The sequence below is a fragment of the Astatotilapia calliptera genome, chromosome 7, assembly GCF_964374335.1.
Source record: "Astatotilapia calliptera chromosome 7, fAstCal68.1, whole genome shotgun sequence".
Taxonomy (NCBI): domain Eukaryota; kingdom Metazoa; phylum Chordata; class Actinopteri; order Cichliformes; family Cichlidae; genus Astatotilapia; species Astatotilapia calliptera.
The window spans coordinates 2841018-2863461 of record NC_137428.1 but is presented as its reverse complement, the minus strand read 5'-3'; the positions used below and the strand labels follow the sequence as shown (position 1 = coordinate 2863461).

Genomic DNA, 22444 nt, shown 5'->3' with positions numbered 1-22444 from the left:
GAATGAAGCGGCCCTCAGCTCGTTAGTCTCTGACAAAGATGTCTCTGTGCCAACGCCGCGCAGCGCTGGCACACAGTAGGTCTGAGGACAGACTCATTCACGCTCGCATTCCCCCCTCTGTCTCCCTGTCTTTGCTTTTCACATGGCCTGGAAGAATCTGAAAAGAGAACCGCCCCACCTCCCACCCCCGTTTGCTTTGCTCACTCGTGTAAATTTCGATCTCCATGCTCCCCTCGCCCCCCTTCTTCGGCCTCCCACCAACCATTATCTCTCTTCCCTCTTTTCGTCTCAGTATGATGAGGTTTCCAACATCTTCCTGGTCTATATTTCATTTACGCTTCCAGAAAGGCCGTTCTTGGGTGACAAGAAACCAAAAAGAAAAAGAAAAGCTCAGAGGTTGGAATGTCTCATGTTTGTAATCTGAAATTCAAATAATAGTCTCGGACATGCAAAAGTGATCACTGGGTATAAGTAAAGGGCTGCACCACCTGATCCAAGACCAAAGATTGTCTGTAGACCGCAAGCAGGCATTCGTCAGCTGTTAGATGTGGTCGGCTGGAATTACTTACATTGGCCCAAATGTAGCCCAGCCACATCTAACACCACAGTTACTTTGACTGAGGATCACTCATCAGAGTTCTGCAGAGACGCAGACTTATGACCCTCAGGGGGCTGAGAAAGTCTCCGAATCCTGAGCCACATATCCAGTTTCTGACTCATCCCTGCAGTGGAACATCTCATATTTATCATTTTTGGCACTGTCCTTAAAAAAGCTTTTCAAATGATGATTACATTTTTAAAATCTGTTAATTAACTGGTATTCCAGCTATGGAACGCTGGTTGGTTTCCGGTGTTCCTGGGAAATACTTGCTGGCTTCTACAATGGGAACATGAAAGTGACAGAGCTGTGAGGATCCTGCTGCTAATAAGAGTTATCACTACACTTATTACTGATTGAGGCTACATTTGGAAACACTGACACCACTTTAAAACGATGGAAAGCATAAAACATGTGGTGTGGCAGAAGATGAGTTGAGATGAGGATTTGTGTAGAGCAGATGAGTTCATCGGGAGTAACACGAGCTCCCTCTCTCTCCCAGGGTCCCTGCCTGCCTCTTTCTCTCAGATGTTATCACACAGGCATCTGAGTCTGTTTGGATTTAGGCCTCCGAGCTGTGACGAACCAAATGTTCAATCAGTCCAGCAGCACTTACAACAAACTGGGACAAAAGGAGCCAAACGTTAAAAGCTTTAATGGAAAACTTCAAACTAAATGTCTCGCAGAGTTTCTCTGAGTCTGAGATCCGCACTGATGCAAACCGTCTGAGCCTTTCAGTGTTCAGAGACGCTTGTGGTGTGTTTAAATTTAAAGCTGGGTTGTTTTTAAGAGCAGCCCTTTAAAATAACCAGCAACCACAGCTACCTGGGAATAAGCAGGAAACAAATGAGAAACTTCTAGTTAATTATTAGTTAATCAGTAACTGCTGATAAAAATGTATCCAGATGTAAAGTAGCTAATCATTAGTTAAGGGGGACCTGTTTAGCTCTGTACCTTTGTTCTTAGTGGTTTCACATGATACACTGTAACTTTCATATGCAGGGTCTTGGTGCCTCAGTCCATGTCTGAACACACTGCTTTAGCTTCCTTCACCCTCACGTTAAAACAACTTTATTCTGAAGGGCTCCCACTCCACACTGCAGTTCCCCACATAACCACATCATGGATATCTCCCGTCCCGTCCAAAAGGAGAAAAACCTGTCTGAACAGAAAAAGAGGCCGAGGGATTACCCGCACAAACGGTGACCTGATTCCTTATTAAAATATGAGCGTGACAGAAAACAAGGAAACACGCAGTAAGTTCCCTTTTATGATTACGTAGTTGTTAAACAACTTCAGAACAAACTGGGAGCTAGTTTGATTCCTAATGGATAACTACACAGCAGATAATGATGATTTACTACATGAGACGAATTGACAGGCACTATTAACTTATGACTCATTCAAAAGAAACTTTATACGCACATTATGTGTTAGAGACAGATCTCAGTTGTTCTCACTTTCCTGTTTAACGTGCAGTCATGTTAAAAATAAAAGTTTCGATTCTAAAGTTTTACATATAAGGACAGAAATAACAATCGTGTGCTGCAGGTTTGTCACATGGTTGTGGAGGATTTTTGGCCCACTCTTCTTTACATTGTTGGCTCAGTTCACTGAAGGTTGCAGCACACAGCATCTCAGTCAGGTTGAGGTCTGGACTCTGGCTCCACCATCTTTTCTTTTTCAGCCGTCCTGTTGGAGATCTGCTGCTGAGCTTGGATCACTGTCCCGTTGATGACCCGGTTTGGTCTGAGCTTTAGCTGCGGGACACGCGGCCTCACATCTGACACTTTGGTATACTGTGACTGCAAGGAGGCCAACTCATCATCCCTCCACCGCCGTGCTGACAGCTGGTATGAGGTGTTTACTTTTCTCCAAAGGGACAAAGGACATTCCGAAGGACATCTTCCTGGTAACCCTTCCAAACAAGCCATGTTTGTACAGCCTTTGTCTAATTGTACTCTCATGAACTTTAACCTTTAACATGCTAACTGAGGCCTGAGATGGAGCTCCTTGCACAGGCCGACCTTGGGGTGAATTTGCTGGGACGTCCACTTCTGGAAAGTTTGCCAAGTGTCTTGAATGCTTGGACATGGCCTGCTTCTGCAATTTGATTTAGTTTTTGTGAAATACATAAATAAATATGTAATGTGTTGTAACTCGTCTGAGGTTGTTTTTATTTATTATGTTCCAAAACATAAAAGTATGAAGTGTTATGACACTGGAATAGTCCGAATCATTACTTGAGCTGTTAAAAGGCAGGAACTGATGTTTAAGAGGTGAATAATTAAAGAATAATTAATTTTCAAAGAGACAACAGCATCATGACATAAACATTTAGATATGTGGGGTGAGTGGAGGACAATTCCTGCCTCTCTCTCTCTCAGAGCACATGACTTGTGTGGGCTGCTGTGTTGAGGAGGTCTGAAGAATGCAGGAAGGACTGGAGTGCCAGCTCTGCAGGGACTGATCTGACGGTCCTTGTTCAGACTCCTACAGTCCTGCATGCTGGTACAGTGGCTCAGTGCTTAGCAGTTTGCTCACAGTAAGAGAGAGCTGCGTTCAAGCTCGACCCGTCTGTGTGGAGTTTGCAGCTTCTCCTGTGTTTGTGCAGCTTTTCTCGCAGAGCCCCGGCTTTTCCTGTTATCAAAAATATCCTCAGTTAACGCTGCTTGTCTTGGCCAGGCACACTCCAGAAAAGGAGTTGTACTTCCTGGTTACAGGAACATTTACACACACGCACAAAAAAAAATCCCTCTCTGAAAGAAAGCGATAGATGCTTGTGCATGCTTTTACCTTTGGCCCCCTCCGCTTGGAGCTGTCAGAACATGCGAGACACAAAAGTGAAAGGAAGAAGAGGCCAACAATCGCAACACCACTGTGGAAGTCACTGTGCACAAAACTGAACCAGTGCAATTCTAACAAACTGTTTTTCTTTTTTCATTTGAGCGTTGTTAATTAGTCGGACTGAAGATTTTAATTAAAAGGGAATGGGTCATGGTTCTCGTGCACTGTGGGGGAAAAGTAGGAGCTCTCCGGAGGAGTAAAGTCCATAAACGCTCCGGTCCATGATCCGGTATTTGTGCATAAAGCTGTGCTGTGGGTCTCTAACAAAAGCTCCGAATGAGAAATGTTTGACTCATTTCAGGCTTGTTTTATTTATTGCTGTGTTGGTGTGAATGTTCCTGTGGAGGGGTCATCTGCAGCCGAGACTCTTTTACCTACATGTCTGGAAATCTCTTGGGGGTGTGGGGATAAACATAATCCAGCAGCCGAGGATCAGAGGGGGAAATCCCCCAGCAAATCAGCAAATACCAAAATCACCTTCTTTAAACCGCCAAACCAAACCAAAACCTTTAAACCAACCAAACACACAGATCCAAACTGGTTTTTTTACTCTTGGATCTGTATGGTGTCACTAAGAGGTGATTTCCTGTCTGTGGCACAGAAGCCCCACCCACCCTCTTCTATTTAAGGGCCCTTTTTTTTTTTTCTTTTTCTAAATGACATCAGAAACAGCAGTATGCGACATTACGTGATGGCAGAGCTTCAGTTCATCCTTTGTCATTTTTTTTTTTTTTTAAATAAATAGGACAGGGGGAATGAATGAGAGAGAGAGGGGGAGAGAAAGAAAGAAAACCAAAGGGGAGAAGAGACGGTGAGAAGGGGGGGGGAAGAGAGAGAAAAAAAAAAAGAACTCCTGGGTCACCTGTATGGAGAAAAAAAAACAAACAAACAAAAAAAACAAACAGAGGAGACAGCAAACAACAAAGAGCAACATAATAATAGAGAAAACAAAGCACCATCACAATAAACTAGCTAGTCATAGATATCAATATTTACTAAATAATAAACGATATTGTGCAGCACGCAAGATAGACAGCGCACAGTGTGCTTTGAGGCAGCAGCCAAGAAAGCTTTAGTCCGTGTCTGTGAATACCCATGTGTGCATACCTGTGTGGATCAGCATGCTTGCATTCCAAAGGTTTCTCCATGTAATGATCTGCTAGGGAGTGTGGGGGGGCCACAGCCCCGTCCTCCAGGGTGTGAAGCGGGTATGGAGGAGATCAAAACTCCAGACATCCAGAGGCCCCCAGAACACAAGAGACCATGGAAGACCAACAGAGGGGCAGCCGCGCCACTGTCCCAGTAAGAGCTGAGGAGAGTCCCAGATGAGGGCTCGCCCAGCAGCCGCGGAGCAGAAGTCAGGGGGAGTTGCAGTGACGCGCCCGTGAGCTCCGCCGGCCCCCAGCTGTGCCTGAGTGACCGAGCCCCAGGCCGAGAGGCCGGGGGCACCCCACCTCCAAAGGGGCCCGAGCGAGCCCCAGGCCCCAGGCCCCGACAAGCGGCCGCCAAGGAGTGAGCCGGTGTGTACCCGGACGCCCATCCCCAGACACAAAGAACCACCAACACACCGACACCTGAGGGAGTCCGCCACCGGCAGGGGAAGTGGTGGTGGGTGGAGATAGGCCTCCAAACCTTGGAGGGCCTGAGATGTCCCCAGAGAGGTGGCGTCTGATACCCAACCTGACATATAGACACAGACATACAGGCACACACAGACACAAACATCCATTCCCACCCTCATGCTCTTTAAAGAGGGAGGAGCTCGAATCGCTTATGTCAGACACATGAAGAACTGTGGGGCTGCACCCAGCACCAGCATAAGATTAAACTAAACTATGAATTTACAAAACTAGAAGAATCCCTGTATGGAGTTAGCGCTGAGCAGAGCGGGTCCTCTTTAAAGCAGCGCCACAGCCTCTGTGTTGGGTCTATTTTAAGCAGCATTCACACAGAGACGTGGGGAAAACGCTGACAACCGTTTAAAACCTTGTGGGCAAGAGAACTGAAAATAAAGGAAGAAACTTTATTGCACTACACAACAGACACATGTGGTTCCTCCTTGTATGACTTCATTGACCTGCTGTAACAAGTCTGCTGTGATAAAGGCCCATCCACTCATTTTTAAGGCAAATTAATCTATATCTTAAGAGAATCAGCTTCAACACTGTGGTCCCAGCATGCCTGTCTCAACTCGCCCAAACTCCCACACACACTGATGGTGAAACATCTCAAATTGCATCCACTACTCACTTCCTTACAGCTCTGTCATTACGAAACCTGCCATTAGTCTTTACACACTGCTGCAACCACCCAGCAGGCAGGCACCAGCCTACTGTATGCACAATCACTCAGTGTTTGATCAGCAGCAAACAAACAGTCATCCACTCAACGGGGAGCTGTAACAAGGACAAACAACACACACACACACACACACACACACACACACAGACAGTGTTTGGGCTGGAACAGCCGGGAGCCATCGACTGACCTATTACACACCAGCAGCTGTCACTCTGGCTGCAAACCTGCTTTTGAAAGTGATAATGTGCGAATGTGCATCGATATTCTCCGTTAACATGCTGACTTACTAGATGTGACCAAGTCATGACTGCAGACTGCTTCGTATTGATTCAATCCTCGCAATGTTCGATAAAGAGCAACCAATACAAGCGGAGGGGGGAGGTGTGTAAATGATTTTTAAATCATTTAAACATCAAAAGTTCAAACTGGGAAAGCTCATTTTGATTGAGGCAGGAGCATCTTTGGACCGTGTTGCGTTACCTCAAAGAGTCTTTGGGAACTGGGCAGACTCATTACAGCATTTTTGAAAGAATAATATTTTCCCATTCTTGCATCATATTATATTTTTGCTGTTCAGTTGCCTTTGCTCCGTTTTGTCTTTTTAATTTCATAATGTGCCGGATGCAGACTGGTATGGACTGCAGGCACGCCGGGTTAGCCTACGTAGGCTAACGGTTCACGTGCACGGAGCGCTTTAGCATCATCTTGCTGAAATAAGCAAGACAAAAGGAGGCCACCTGAACGGGGCAGATGTGTATCATTGAGGAAACAACCAGGCCTTCACAGATGTTGGTGCTGGTGACACATGGAGGAGGATGCAAAGTTGACGAGTGTGGTCTTGCCCTCCACGCACAATCCTGTTGCTGACCCACACCTACCGACTCTGGGCCAACATAGATGTGTTTGCTGGGTTACTGTCGTAATACAAATGGAGGTTAAGAGACACAAAAGACACTTTGGAGACACTAGGTTTTGGAAAAAACATCAAATTTTATTTTGAAATGACCGGTCTTGTGCCCATTCTGTTTTATTTCAATTTAGCATGATTTTTTTTTCCTGTTCCAATGTTAAAAAAAACAAAACAAAAAACAAAACAAATGATCAAGTAAAACTTTCCAGAGAAAATAAAATTCATCTCAAAAGCAAGAAAAGTACAAAGAAATACAATCCTATTTTATCCTTTTTAGCAGGGGGGGGAAGGGAGGGTTGAACCTAAATAAAAACAGATGCTACAACCGAGACGTGGCTGCTCCTGGGTCGGGACGACGGGCTCAGACCCACATCCCGCCCACATGTAAAAGAAGACAGCCAATCACAGTGTAGTGTCCACAAGCTCCCATGATGACCCTCTCTCCATGGGAGACTAAGGCAGTCAAACACAGTAGGTTACAGTATGCATGGATACCTTTCAGTGGTAGATGATGAGATGAGACACCAGAAGAAAAGACCTCCATTTTTCACTATCCTCTGAGGTTGAGGCGAACAGGCGATAGCCGACTGCAACGGATGCTTACAGATCAATATATTAGTCATTCCTTTGTGCCTCTATAGCAAAATACAGGCCTAAGCCACGAACATGGTTGTTTGCCATCTCAGCTGACACGGATAAAGACAAACAGAAACTAGAGGGACAAGAAGGCTCCACAGCTCAGAGGAGGATCAATTACAGTGAACTCTGAAGCTGTAATCCAAACACAGCTGTCTGGCTGGAGATGAAGAGGCAGTTAAATGTGCACTCAGCAGAAATGCTAAGCTTGCTCAAAACAAGCCGCCAACCATCACCGAGGATACTGTTGGGAAAATGGAGATCTCTTCCACCTGGAGGTACAGTGTATTAAGACTACGAGCATGTTCTGGTATCTAACACATGCCTGCAAGCGAGGGGTGTCTGCTGTGCTCTTATCGGTGAACAGTCTTAATAACATGAGCCGCTCTCAGGGCATCTTTGAAGTGAAGCCCTCCAGTTTTTCCACATTTTCCTCCTTCGCTTTCAGTCGGATGGCGCTGAAGCCGGACGACAGCTGAGATGAGGAGGAGCGCGAGATGATGACGCACAGCACAGTAGATAACCAACCATGAGCTGACTGGGGAGAGGGCAGGGTGTCAGAAAGGAGAGGACACCTGTAAGAGTGCTTATATGCTTGCTTTAAGCACACGTTTGTGGTGGTTAACCTGTATATTCTGTTATGCAGCTGCATTGGTTCCAGCTGTTTATCCTACAAATCGAGGACAGAAGCACCCTGATACAGATGTGGACACATCCAAAGAGGCTTTTCCTCAGTAAGCTGGTTCAGCTTCCTGTGACGGTCTACTTGTCACTAGTGCCCTCTCCATCCTGCCCTGCCCTCTCCCCGAGAGGTAGCAGCCCAGTCCCAACACTCCCCGCCCCCCCATTTAGACAACCCAAGCCCACCCCGCCACCCACAGCCGCTCCGCCCTGACCCGACCCTTCCAGTGGCACTTCTTTACTCGGCCTGGGCGTCGTAGTTGGCTCCGCCGGCCTTCTTCAACTCTGTGCGGATGTAGTCCTCATCCAGTTCCCGCGGGTCACTGATCATGAACTCCTTGGCAAAGTTCTGCACAGAGAGAAGAGAAGATCAGAGAAGACCAGCGATACCAGAATGCATCTACATGAGAACACTCAAAGCTAACAGGACTTTACTCGAGCATACTTTATGACCACATGTATACTTCTCTCTGCTCAGTCCAGCAGTTAATCCAAGAGACAACTTTCTTTAAAATCTTCTAAAAACATGAAGCTTCGATTGTGAAATTCTGCTACGATACTGGAGATGTCTAAAATAATTTTGGCGATAGCCCACATCATACATATGACCTGCTGACAATAATGAACACCATATCATCTGCCTAATTACAGGCGTGCATCCCTACGATAAGCAGCCTGTATTTAGATGCGCATTATGAGGATGCTTTCAATAAACTCCTTCACAGTTTAATACAAATTAAAAGGTAAACTGGAAATAGGGGGAAAAATTAAATTACATAATAAGTTAGTGACAAATTGATTGACATTTGCCCCTCCATGAAGATGTACTGAATGCATAAGCGGAGGGAAAGCAGCTGCTGTTAATCAAGTCTGAGACAGCATTTAAAGGAGGTTCTGGGGTGGAGGTGGGTTGCAAAGCAGCTTACAGCAGCTGCAGACAGGCTACCGGTGAGTTATCATCAGCTCCTGTGTAGGTGGGCGAAGCTACGCTTCATTTCTTGCAAGTGTCACCAACAACTTTAATTTAGGCACCGATATTATCTGTATTATTACAGCTAATACAGTCTTCTGCATCCAAAACCCGTCATGCAGCATGTTCCACTGCTGGAGCTCATCAGCACGAGGTAGTCACATGTTCTAGCAAGCCATATTATTTTTGAACCGAGGTGTTATTTCAACACTACTTTGTTGGTTTTAATCCTGTAATTCTTCACCTCCTCCGCAGTAATAACCACAACTGAATCGACTTCCTGTTTGCCAACGAACTGGCTGCTCGTCCTGAGCAACCTGCCGCGTTTTATCAGCTCAGCGTGAATTCAAAGCTAAAAATGTTTTGGCCACTCTGACGTTAACACCAACATATAAGCCTCTTTGGTAATTTGGTAATTGGTAAATGCAGCCGCGCTCTTTAAGCTCATGTTGTGCTGTGTTGTTGTGCTGCAGGTGAGTGCAGCATTTCTAGTCCACTGGATTTCTTTGTTTTTTTGTCACCATTGTCACGTTGAAACGGCCGTTCCTTAAGAACTCATGAATGCACGGATAGCTTTAACTACATTACTCTGATACTACAGAAATCTGATGGCAAGAGCTGAATTTCTTCTGTGGTTTATAAAAGTTTATGCAGACTTCATTTATTTTTGCATATCCCTTACAGACCGTATCCTGTAACCTCATCGTTTGTCTTTGTTTTGTGTCATTTTCCTGATTTTACTGTCATCACTTGGTTTTCAACATCATTTCATTTGCATGGACTGACTGTCATCCTGCTCTGGTGGGAGGTTTCCCCACAGAAGTGATCTTTAACCCCAATGACACAAGCCGAATAAAGGTTACATTGAAAAACAGTCAGAGACTAGAGATGGACCGATCCGATATTACGTATCGGTGCGATACTGACGTAAATTACTGGATCGGATATCGGAGAGAAATAAAAAAATGTAATCCGATCCGAAGTATCACAAAATGACCTCACAAAACGCGCTACTTGCCGTAACCCAGCTCGGCGCATCGGGGCAGTATGTGTCACGTGATAGAGCGGCTGTTGTCTGCGACACCTGTGTGGTCTGTTGAAGCATTTGGAGCCTCGCTACATGCTTCCTAACCGCAGCATTTCATCTCGGCGAAAACTATCCCAGAGAAGTAAAGCAAGTGTGTAAGTTCATCCCTGAATGTTTGCAGAGTATTTCCATGTTAAGCTTAACAACTGATATATTGAGCCACAGCTGGACTGGCCATCGGAGTTCCATACTGAGGTGAAAAGGAAGCGATTTGTCCCGGACTTCAGCTAGAATTAAAAAATAGACAAAGCTGGAGTTATTCTGTCTTTGCTGCGCAGTTGCATCTACTTCTCTCATTCACTCCCCCTCCCTCTCCCGTTATTACTTCAAACATGAAACTGATCAATGATCAACTGATCGGTTTTTCTGCCGCAAATCCGTCTTTCTTTTTTGTTTATCGCCCACTTTGCGCTAGAAAGAGGAGACCAGCGGATAAACGACAGCAGCACGTTTAAAAGTGATCAGCTGTTGTTAGAATGTATTTAATATTAATTTCTAGTATCAGCTGATGTTTGCTGGAGCCACAGCTGTAAAGCTGCTGGTCATGATGTCGGTTTGGATATGTGGTGAGAGGGAAACATGAAGATGAAACCAGGAGATGTCCTTACTGAATCATTAGAGCTGAACAGGTGATGGAGAAACAGGTTTACCTTTTAGGTGACATGAATGAGTTGAAGTTATGAACTGTTTCTGAGAGACAAATAACACCAGGATCCTTTTCTAAGCAGCTGACAGCTGGTAACTGTGCAGGGGCGGGTCTAGCAAAGTTTTGTCGGGGGCCAGGTTGGGCATTAACAGGGAAAGGGGGGCACAAAGAAATACTTTTCTTTGTTATGTCATTTAACAACTTTGAATAAATAATTATCTGAATCTTACAACAAAAGTGGTCATCCGATTAAATGTATAGAAATCCATTATTGTAGATAGTAACTAATAAGTCTAATATACACCCAGGTAAGCTATAGTACTTTTTCCTTTGGTACCATCTGTGCAGTCTGCAATTCTGTTGAAGAAAGATGTTGAATCTATTTAAATATTGTAGAAAAATAATTGATTTCTGTGCATTTGTTTTACACATGCATTAAATTAAAGTTGATTACATCGATTAAGGGCGGGGGGTGGTTCCCTAATATTTTTGCTGGGAGTTGGCAACCCTATTAGTGAGGTAGGTAAGTACTCTTTAAAATACCAGAATAGGGAGGATGGTGTAGGTTTAAATTTATTAGAGTGATCAGTGTTGCTGAACTATGAAATGTTTTGGGTGCAGTGTATTTTTTTGCATACAGGTATAACAGAATAGCTTCAGTCTCCTGTTTTTTTAAAACTTGAGTATGAACTTATACAAAATGCAGCAAGATATTTACAAAAAACAGTTTTATTGATTACAAAATGCGCTGTATCGGATTCATATCGATAGCGGCAGATATCCAAATTTATGATATCGGAATCGGACATTAAAAAGTGATATCGTGCCGTCTCTATCAGAAACCAAACCTCCACATGTACCGTTAATTATGTCCAAAGGTCACTTGCTAGGCTTCACCACCGCTAACTCGAGCTAAATGCAAGAACTTTATTAGTCTGATACTAATTAAATGGTCATTAGCGGGCATCCAAGGTTTTCACGTTGCAGCCGTATGTCATGTTTGATAGTCTCACCTAACAACAGTGTTAATTTTGTTGACCAATAATTCATCATAGGACCCAACAGGGCACACTTTCTTCTGACACAGCTAAATAAATCTTATGCATGAGGACAAAAACTATAATGACAAGTACTGACACTTTGTCAATGATTCAAATATAAAGCAAAGCTAATTAAGTTAATTAGCTTAAGTAAGTTAGCACCCATCTTCCCCGTTTCTCCTGACAACACAACAAAATGTCAACACATGGGAGGAAGAGATGTGTGGACAAGCAAAATAAGACAATCTGTAAACTGTGACCTTTGTAAACTCTCACCGTACATAATAAACTTTTACACCTTTTTTTTTTTTTGAGCTGAATCAACTTTAGACTTGGACGACTGCAGTCTCATGCCATTTAGACCAGCGGTCTCCAACCTTTTTTGCGCCACGGACCGATTTATGCCCGACAATATTTTCACAGACCAGCCTTTAAGGTGTTGTGGATAAATACAACAAAATAAAACTAGTACCGGTACCGAAAAAAAGAAGATTTATTCATAACACACGTGAAAAGACCCAGGAAAACAGAGTTAACGATAAAAACGATAACAAAATAACGCTGAAAACCGATAAAAACCCTGAAAACCAGACATTTCACACCTGAGCCTCAACTCTCGCGGCCCGGTACCAAACGACTCACGGACCGGTACCGGTCCCAGGCCCGGGGGTTGGGGACCGCTGATTTAGTCAACTGAAGCAAAGAGACTTCAGTTGTCTACATTATGACTGAAACTAAAATCTAAATATCTGTCAAAACGGACACTGGCTGATAAACTGTGGGGCGCTGACCGATGGGTGACCTCAGAGTGCCTGTGTCCACCTTTAAATATGGCCTCAGAAATACAAAGAGTCCATAACACATTTATCCTTCCGTTGTTTTTGTTCTGAATCCAGTGTCGTGCGAATGCAAAGCCACCAGTTTCCCCAAAGGAACCATTACTTTAATTGCTACTTTCTCCAGTCACTGACCTGCACAATGTCTTTGACCAGCGTCTTGTCCGTGCTGATCTTTGCACGCTGCAGCCCGCTGATGCTTTCCCCGATCCAGGTGATGAGGGTGAACTTGGCTCGTTTGCTCATGGCATCTCCCGTCGTGATCCGGAGGAAGCCAAACAGACGAGCGTCGTCTGAGGGAAGACGGGAATGCACGAGTCAAGACAGATTAAAGCCGAACACATCGACTAACCAATCAGTGAGGAAGAAAGGATGGCACCAGATGGAGTTATAAAAAACACTATCAAAGAAATACAACACATTAAGCATTAATTGTCTTTAGATTTTGGGCTGTTGTCATGCGGACATAACTTATTGCTATTTTCATATTTGCAAACACATCGCTGGATATTTATTTATGCAACCCAATGCTATCCACTAAGTTTTATTAGTCTATTCAGAACTGGCCACCATCGATCAGTTAAAACTGTAACTGTAGAGTTTGTGCTTTGATCACCAGTTTTACATTTTAAGTGTTGCTGTGCAGAGTTGTGTGCTTTTGTCCCAGTGGCACAGTCCCAGCACTCCAAACCAGAGGGACGCTTTGTGAGAGCGCGTCTGTGCAGCCGGGGAGTATTCAGGTCAGTAGACTAGATGAGTAAAATCGTTTGTGAGCCCTGCGGTTGTGTCGCAAACCTCCCGGTGACCACGCCCGTCACTGTCACGGTGGTCCACTGCAATCTGAGAATAACGCCCGAATACAAACAAGTGCGCCGACATGAACGAACAAACATTTCTGCTGCTTCTTTTGTCCGCCTCGCGCCGCCTCGGGATCCTGGGTTTCCACTCAGATGCAGCTTTCCACCAAATCTTAAGAAAATCATGAATGTGCTCTTCATCTGCTAACTCAAAATTCTGAGTAGAGATTAAGGAACGGTCACTTAATTTGAATAGATGGATGAATAATTTCAGCCATGCACCAATTCAGAATTTCTGTACTAAGAATAAAGATCAAGTATAAATGTTGGTGGTTAAAATCTTAACGAAATTGACTGACCTGTTTTTTAAGTCTTCAAGCTTTTTATTCCGTTGTGGTCAGCTCTTTAACTTTATATAGGCAGTGTGTTATCTGTCATATGTACAGATAGATATACAGAGACTAACGTTTTGCTCAAAACCTCCAAATCCTTCCTAATTTCCTTCTTTCCTCAGCTTCTTCATTTGAGGACTTCATTGTTTTCTTTTCCTCAGAGGATATTAAACTGAATACATTTGAACTGTTTGGACTGATGTTTGACATCACCACAAGATGTGCTTAATTACAAGCAGCGTCTTTTATTTCTTTTTGGCATCTGACAGACAAAATGACGAATCAAGAACTTGATAAAATCATGGTCGGTGTCTTTGCCATCCATACATTTACTCTTGAATTCTATTCATAATTCAAAAATGGTCCTTATTCATCTTTTGATGGGCCTTGGTGCTACCCCTCAATTCATTCTGACTAAAACAGTTTAGCTCCTCCCCCTTCTGTTAAGCAAACTTTCTTCTGATTGGCTGCCCCTCCAGAGAATTTTGAAAAGTTGGAGGTTCAGTTTTACCAAACCTTTCAACAACTAACAGTCCAGAAGCCGAAGATGTTCAGTTAAAGTTGGTATATGAAGAAAAGCATTTACATTAGTGACAGTGAAACACATATTTGGCACTGGTACTTGGAAAATAAGTGAAATGGTTAATTCAATCAAAAACCACCTATCAGAGCGTAATCTCTCTTGATAAACAGACACCGTAACTGCATGGAAGCTTAGTGATTTAAATACAAAGTTAAACCTATTTAAACTCTGAAGACACCAACTGAGAATGACTGCTAGGACTCATTGTTACCTACAAAATGATTGCAGACAGCTGATGGACAGAGACCAGTGATATAGCTACATGATCTGTAATTTTCACAGGAACTTCTCTGTCCTGGTTTATAAATCACAAGCATCTGAAGACTTCTACAAATATCGTTTTTGGAGATGCTTCCTTTGCTTTTTGGCAGAAGGTGGTCTTCTCTGTTCTTACCACAAAAAATAGCAAAACCTAAATATGGAGAAGACTAGTGTTTTTCCTTTGCAAATCTGCATGCTGTAGACCAGAGGTGGGGAACTCCAGGCCTCGAGGGCCGGTGTCCTGCAGGTTTTAGATCTCACCCTGGGTCAACACACCTGAATCAAATGATTAGTTCGTTACCAGGCCTCTGGAGAAGGTCAGGACAAATTGAAGAGGTAATAAAGCCATTTAAACCAGCTGTGATGGATCAAGGACACATCTAAAAGCTGCAGGACACCAGCCCTCGAGGCCTGGAGTTCCCCACCCCTGTTGTAGCTGTGGGACCCACATCTACATGTTGTAGGCGTGTGCAGTCAAAAGGGGACAGCATCGAAAAAAAATGTGGAAGAACCACTAATGACGACTAATCTTCTCGTAGTCCCTTTGTTCTCCATGCTAGTGGCTAAACTAAAGCATTCAGAAAGTATTAACAACTTGTTAGTAGTGAAACGTGTCTTTACGTGCTTAAAGAAAAAGAAAAAAAAAAAGCCTCTCTTCCTCTTTGTGGGGAACTAAATAGTCCTCGTTTGCTGTTCAAAGCAACTTTTCAAACCAATCAGCACCACAGCATCGTCATCGTCAGCTGACCTGCTGTTTGCTTTTTAGAAATAACTGCACACCAAGCGCGTCTGTGCAGCAACTGCTTTGGTTGAATTCCCACAATGCCTCTCTAAGGCCCAAAGAGCCACAAGCGAACACCAATGCAGAAGCATAAATCCAGCATACCACTCTGCTGGAGCCTTGTTTGGTCTAAGAAGTCAGAAAACGTGGAAAGGACTTATATTTGAATTTTAAGGAAAGTGCAGATGCCTTATCACGCCTGCAGGATGTCAACACATTGTCCAATAAACACACTCCTGCCCGCCCTGCCTTCAGGTGCTCCACAGATTACTCATTACCATCTTCCAGATGTTGTTCTCTGTGGGCTGCAGGGCAAAGAGCCGTTTCATTTTGGGAATAACTGCACTGCAAACATACAGACCCAGCTGCAAACCAAATAAAGGCTGAATGAATACCTCTAATGTTCAAAGACTTATGGAAGCATTCGATACACAAATCTCAGATTATGGCACAAATACAGCCAAAATATTTCAGTGTCACATTAAAAGCTCCACCAGGCAGCATTTAGATGCAACACGGCCCTGAAGCATCAACAGCACCGTCCCTCTGAGTGCCGCTGGCTGCAGGGAGGGTTTGGCTCGGGCTCCTCGCCTTTCACTACAAGTTGTTTTAACGTCACCCCTTTCTGTGACGACCGGGCACCGCATCTGTACATGTGCCAGAAAAGTAAAGGTCCCTAATATTTCACAGTGCCTTTGAATTCCACAATTTCATCATTTCCTGTGGGATCAATAAAGTTTTCTGATTCTTTCAACTTCCTGTTATTGCAGCTCTGCCAACTTTCCACTCTCCACCTGTGATCTATTGGTTTGGAAATGTCACCAGTGGAGTGGAGTATCGGATGCCAACAGCTTTATAAAAAAGTCTCATCAGGAAAAAAGCTCAACTCTATTTTCTATTCGAATGAAAAGTTTAAAATGGGTCATTAAAAGTCCTGACGTACACCTCGGTTCTCTGAAAGAAGTTGGAGTAAAAAGCTGCACTGATATATTGGCTGAATGTCAGACATGTTGGCTGATATCAACAAATTCACACGTGGTGCTTATAACGGCCTGTGTGAAGTTATTGTGACAAAGAGCTGAAAGGTCATTCTTCACTTCCTTGTACTGCTGGGATGCACCATTCCTTTATTTAGGATACGGTTATTTTAACCCACGTGCTGGGAAACTGTAACTGCACTTGAATGTGATTATGTCCTTTTCCATATTTATTGCTATATTTTGCTACCTTATATATAAAAGAATGATTTCCAGTGAAGGACATAGTTTAGGGTTAACACTGGTGCCTGATCAGTATTCTGTATCGACCCAAAGCCACAGTATAGACATGTGAATCCAATCCAAGTGGAAAAGGTTGTTTATGTGCATTCTGATGTATTCAATCAACTATTTGGAAAAACACAACATTAAGCGATTTTATCTTAGGTTTATTAAGTTGTGATGTCCTGACGAGGAAGCATTTCAGCAGGAAATTCAGTGGCTTTGGTTTGAAGATGTAAACTGGCTTATTTTAAGTCTCTGCTGCGTTAAAGTCTTCACAGTGAAACGTCTTATCTTTACATTGGAGCAGCTGATACAGGCTGTCAGGACAGGACCAGCCACTATAAACAGTCTTATCAGCCACAGAGGACATCCCTCGTGTCAACACCTCACTGCACAAGCAGTCACCTGACTCAGACATGTCTGTGAATCAATCTCTGTCACATCCAAATATTGCTATATGCGATTAATGAACTCTTTGTCATGGCTCTCATCATTGTTTGAGCCACCAGAGAGAAAACCAGTACAGACAAATCCTCACCCGACCTGGCGCTGAACCACACCCTCCCACTTCCTCCGTCTGCCTTTCTCTTCCTGGTTTATCTTTCCTTTAAAGCCATGCTGACTCTGCAGACAAATCTGCACTGAAACTACAACACGATGAGGATGCAGAACAGCGACCTGTCGGCACAGAGGTTGTTCTGCATTAAGTGCCTTCATTTCAGGAGTTGTCGGGCGACACCCTGCCTTCCCGAGCACACCCACCCGTCCCCTCTGAAAGCAACCGGAGCCGTCTCCTGTGGACGGTGTCAGGTGGATCAGGCAAGGAGTGGTGTTACCAGCATGTCGACTGTGTCCAAATTTGGTGTTTTTAATCTACGCTAACAGCGAGGCCTGAGGGCGGTGAGGTCAAGGCAGCTGGATTCCTCCTAATGAGCTCACACCACCTTTTATAATTAGCACTTTAAGCTATTTGTACACAACTGATTAAAAAGATCAGACCTCAGGTTTGGAAATTGCTAAAAACGTACAGATGTGCATCTTCGTTTATTTCCAGAAGAAACGTGGCAGCATGTGGGGTAGGGCATCAAAGGGCCATCACAGAGAGAAAGCAGCATTCATACCCACATCCACACTCACTAGTTAACTTCACATTCATGCCTACAGACTGTGGGAGGAAGCTGCAAGCTCGTGCTTAGCGACAGATTTGAACCCACAGCCTTCTCGTAAAGAGGCGACACCGCTGCACCGCCGTGACACAGGTGGAAATATATAAATAAATAGAATTCTTTATTTTAGTTTTAAAACAGCAATCCATAAAAATCCATAGACGGATCAAAGGTCCAGAAAACTACAGGCAAATTCTGATTCGTCCCCTGGGGGCTATGAATGTCTGCACTAGACCTTTTTCCGAGTTGAGTCAGCAGGTCTTCAAATATTTTAGGGCTATGTAAAAGTGTTGGCTAGCTGGAGGTGTTACAGTAAAATCTGGACATTAAACCCAGTAAAATGTATCCTCTGAACTATGTTTTATGGGAATGCATCCAATATTTAAACAATTTATGCCTGGGCACAGATCACCCTGTGCTTATAATTCATCCTGAGGGGAACCTGACAAGTCTGAACCATATTTCATGGAAGTTCACCTAACAAGCTGGTTAGGATTCATCTTCTGAAAACAAGAACCACCTGAATTTAACTGCACAGTAACGCACAGAAAGATGAAAAGTCGATACATCTCTGAATCACCCATCGTCTGGTGGTTATATGGGCATTCATTTTGGCTTACAGGTGATTGTTTTTAAAATATACATTTGGACGACTTAAAAAGTGAAAGTCTCCTTTACAACATGGTGAAGAGTTTACTCAATAATATATACCTCTAAATAAATAAGTCATTGATTGCAGTTACATTTTCTTAGAAGAAACTAGGATTAAAAAGTCTTAAACTACATTAAAAAATGAGGAACCAGATCTTGGTGAAACAATACCCCAGCATGCAGCATCTTCTTTTTTCACTTCCTGCTGCAGTATAAGTTTAAGATCAATATTCTACAAGAGTTGATCTGAACTCACTAAACTCAAGTCTGCGGCAGCTCCTCCCACGCACGCACGCACGCACGCACGCACGCACGCACGCACGCAGAGGGGTTTTTTCTGCAGGTTACAACTTCACTGCTAAATAAGGCAAACGAGCCCACAGAGGGAGATGTGCGTGTCATCACTGAACAGGAACTAATAGCGAACGCAGCAGCTGAGCGGTTACATGTAAAGCACTGTTGTAAAGGAGTGATTTCAACATAGGAATGTGAGCTCTAGACATCAGGAAGTAGAGAGACACAGGAGGCCCTGAAGCTTTAAAGAGCTTGCATTAGCAGTTGCCACACCCATCATCTGAGCAGATGCTTCGCTCTCTCTAAAGGGGAACCGGAGTGAGATGGGTTTTTTGAAATCTATACATAAAAGGTTTGCGCACTGGAAGTCATTACACCACAGCGGCCGATGGGTGCTTTGGAGGCTCTCTTGTTAGAGGCAGGTGAAATATTAATGAACATCAGCTCGTTGAAGGAGTAAAACTAAAAGTTAACATATTTCCATTGTAGTTTGCACCAATAGACAAATGTAGGCCGCCCTGTAGTAAAAAAAACTTGATATTGTGAACCAGATTATGCAACACAATGAATACACAGCTAAGTGCTCTGACAGCCTCGTCACAGGCTCAAGGCTCATTGGGTGATGGAGCACAGAGTCTTAAAAGATTAGTGTCCCGCCAAGTCAAGCTGCCTGATATATAGGCTGTTTTACAGAATCTACAGCAGCCAGCTACACAGCCACAGCCCTGCGTTTAAAACTGATCCAGTCTTACCTGTGCACAGCATCTTGAAGTCCTCATAGTCAGTCCCTTGTCCTCCAGGCACGATGATGTTGTTCTCATATTTAAACACAGCCCTGGAAGGAGCACAGTGGGCTAATTACTGTTGGATCACATGAGTTTGCATAATGCACACACGCGCGCGCACACACACACACACCATTGCAGAAAAATGCCTGAGACGCCCATGCAAGGTGGCAGCTGTGTATCAGCCATCTGCAAGTGTCACCACTATAACATTTTCCCCATTGAATACAGGACAAAGGAAATTACTTCTGCCCCGCCGGGCCTGATAACAGTGCGCCGTGTGACCGCTGAACAGTCAGAATACAGATCAGCCACATCCGAGGGACAGGACAGCGAACGCTGCGTGTATTTTGGCCAGTTTTTCTAAAGAAACAGTCCGCAATGTGCCGTTCTGGCGCGTTTTCGCAATGAGCAGGCGTAACTGCATAGGAACATAGGGTAATTTAAAGTTCTGGTGCAGAAATGCACAAGTAAACGCCACCAAACATACAGCTGATTACATTTTATTGGCCTTTATTAGTTAGTGTGCTATTCGGCATGTATCCGCTTATTCAAACGACGCTTATTTAAACACAATTTCAACTTTTTCAAAAGCAAGTCCGTCTCTTCATGTTGCGCTCTTCCTCATTGAAAAGACGGAACAGTGGGCGGTAACAGACAGAGAGAAATAAATTTTTAACTAACACCACATCAAATAAATACTCTATTTGGTGTTTTAATGGTAGCCGAAGTGGATAACTGCTAGAATACCACCAGACAGATGCAGGGTTATGCACGCGTGTCATTCATTTTCGGTAATTTTAGCGTTAATATAAAACAGTCACAATCTTCAATGGAGTATGGGTTAGTAACCGTGCCCGCACACTCACCAATTGATGTCAGTGTTATCGTCCCTCACTTGGTTGTAAGCCTCTCTGCAAGCCTCTTTATCGATCTGGGTTGCCATTTTTCGGATTGAGAAGTGTTAGGCAGGCAAAATGAGCGTTGAATGGGTCCGAACCAGGGAGGGCCAGCTACACGGTACTAAAGCGGCTAACTTGCACAGTGGATGCTACACATCAGACCTAGAACCGATAGCGTTTCACGGCGGGCTTCAGTCGGAAATCACGACCACTGCACTGGAACAATCAAGCCGGTCAGACTCAGCGGGAAAAGACGGCTGTTCTTCTAGCAGCTCGGTTCATTTCCTGTATGTTACCACTTTATGGGCGTGGGTGATGTTAGTCAATCAGGTTGCCAGCAGACAGACAGAGAAGCTCCCCCAGACGCTGCGTTCACCTCCTCCTGGTCAATGAGCGTTTAGCAAAAGAAGCGCTGTCAAGGCAACGGCGACAGGCAGCGACACTTTCCGGCAGGGATTTTCTAAACAAAATCAAAAGCAGCAAGTTCTCAAAAGTGACTTGAAACCAAATTTAGCCATTTTACATTCTGCATTACCATGAAATGTTATTATTATAAATAATAATATTATTATAGGTTTCTATTAGTAATCACTACAGGTAAAACGTCCTTTTTTGTGGACAAGAGATTTTCTTTGAATTTCTTTGAATTAACAGAAACTTTCTGTTTCTATAATTCTGTATATTTCAGGATCACGTGGGCAGTAATCCTGGTTCTGAGCCTGGTTGTGCTGAAGATTTCTTCCTGTTAGTAAGGGAATAAATAAATATGAATTCTCTTTCTCTCATTCTAATATTACACATTATATATCTTTTAGCGATTTGATTCCAGATTGACATTTCTTATTTAATTGCTCTTACAGTGAATGATTATTTTTATTGGCTCTGTTTATCAATACTGACAGCCAAAGTTCTGTCAGAAACATGAAAAAAGTAAAAGTGTATCAAAAATGATTCAGCAGAATAAAAATAACTTTCACAAAGGAAAAGGTGTAAAAATGGAAGCAATACATATGCCATATGTTATACAATAACATGAGAATGAGCGCAATTGTTTTGCTTTTTTTGGCATTTGCTCATTTTTATTTTAATTAGATACTTTTATTCTTAAGTTAAAACGATCAACTTCCGGTCTTTCTTTTACCTGCTAGCGCAACTTTACACAGCAGAGTGCAGATGAATTAATTTGAGGAACAGGTACTAGTCTGACACAAAGCCATTGGTCATTACACTCACATAAACTACACCGTAAACCCACGAGGTGGGCTTAAAACATCCACTGATCAAATAGGCTAGCTAGAGGTCAAAGGTCATCTCCCTCCTCTTTGACACTGGCATAAGCCCAACTGAGCTATACCTCCTGGTTTGTTTGTGCCTGCATCATCCTGCCACCTGCTGGTCGACCTGCTGTCGGTCACAAGCTTTCATCAATCTTTCCTGCAAACTTAGACTCAGTGGTCCGCAATAACCACACAAATAACTATGTTAGACTGCAGGAGGGGGGCTGGTTATGTCTTCTGTCTCTCCAGCCTCATCTCCATCTGTCTGCCTCACAGTCTGCACCTGCTGTTACATGCAGGCTGCAGAGAGAGAGAGAGAGAAGATGTTCTCTCCTTATTAAACATCCTAAATATGAATATGACAGCTTGATAAATGTTGTGTCCTTACTTTAATCACAGAAAGGCCGTGCTTGTGGGGCCTTCTGACAGAACTGCTTCCTTCCATTTTTTCCACTGCAAAAGAAACTGTATTTAAAGTCCTCTGTTCTCAGAGCAGCTTTTCGACTAAGGAGCTGTCCAAACAAAATGGTGCTTTGTTCATAACTTTTGTCTTTTTTTAGCCTTAACTTCAAAACATCACAGTTCAGAGAGTTTTCTTAGATTCGCATTTCACTACAGAAGCTACTTTTTGCACCAGAAACACTGAGTTAAAAAAAAGAAGTGGCTGCTGTGGACAAGGAAGCTAGAGTTAGCATCTCTAAACATTATTGCACAAGGAACACTGCTGCCGTGATGGGAGTT

General features: G+C 43.6%; 1 protein-coding gene and 1 long non-coding RNA gene across 2 annotated transcripts; one reads left to right on the top strand and one right to left on the bottom strand.

The window, feature by feature from the left end:
- Positions 1–245: 245 nt before the first annotated feature.
- LOC145429652 (uncharacterized) lies at positions 246–2757 on the top strand. Its single transcript, XR_013909917.1, has 2 exons — positions 246–1854; positions 2286–2757. It is a non-coding gene; the product is annotated as an uncharacterized LOC145429652 (long non-coding RNA).
- Positions 2758–6718: 3961 nt separating this feature from the next.
- On the bottom strand, positions 6719–20881 carry cotl1 (coactosin-like F-actin binding protein 1). The gene is made up of 4 exons (XM_026172479.2): positions 20394–20881; positions 19492–19574; positions 12688–12845; positions 6719–8322 (listed from the first exon to the last, which is right to left on the bottom strand). Exons 1-4 carry the CDS (start codon positions 20468–20470, stop codon positions 8212–8214), a joined length of 429 nt encoding a protein of 142 aa, XP_026028264.1. The 5' UTR covers positions 20471–20881; the 3' UTR covers positions 6719–8211.
- Positions 20882–22444: the final 1563 nt, after the last annotated feature.

Bases quoted from the DNA above. Each gene is read 5' to 3' on its own strand.
- cotl1 (XM_026172479.2), bottom strand. From the start codon at position 20,470: ATGGCAACCCAGATCGATAAAGAGGCTTGCAGAGAGGCTTACAACCAA. The intron at 19,575-20,393 runs GTGAGTGTGCGG...TGCTCCTTCCAG, and splicing joins GATAACACTGACATCAATTG to GGCTGTGTTTAAATATGAGA. The intron at 8,323-12,687 runs GTCAGTGACTGG...CTCTCTGTGCAG, and splicing joins TGGTCAAAGACATTGTGCAG to AACTTTGCCAAGGAGTTCAT.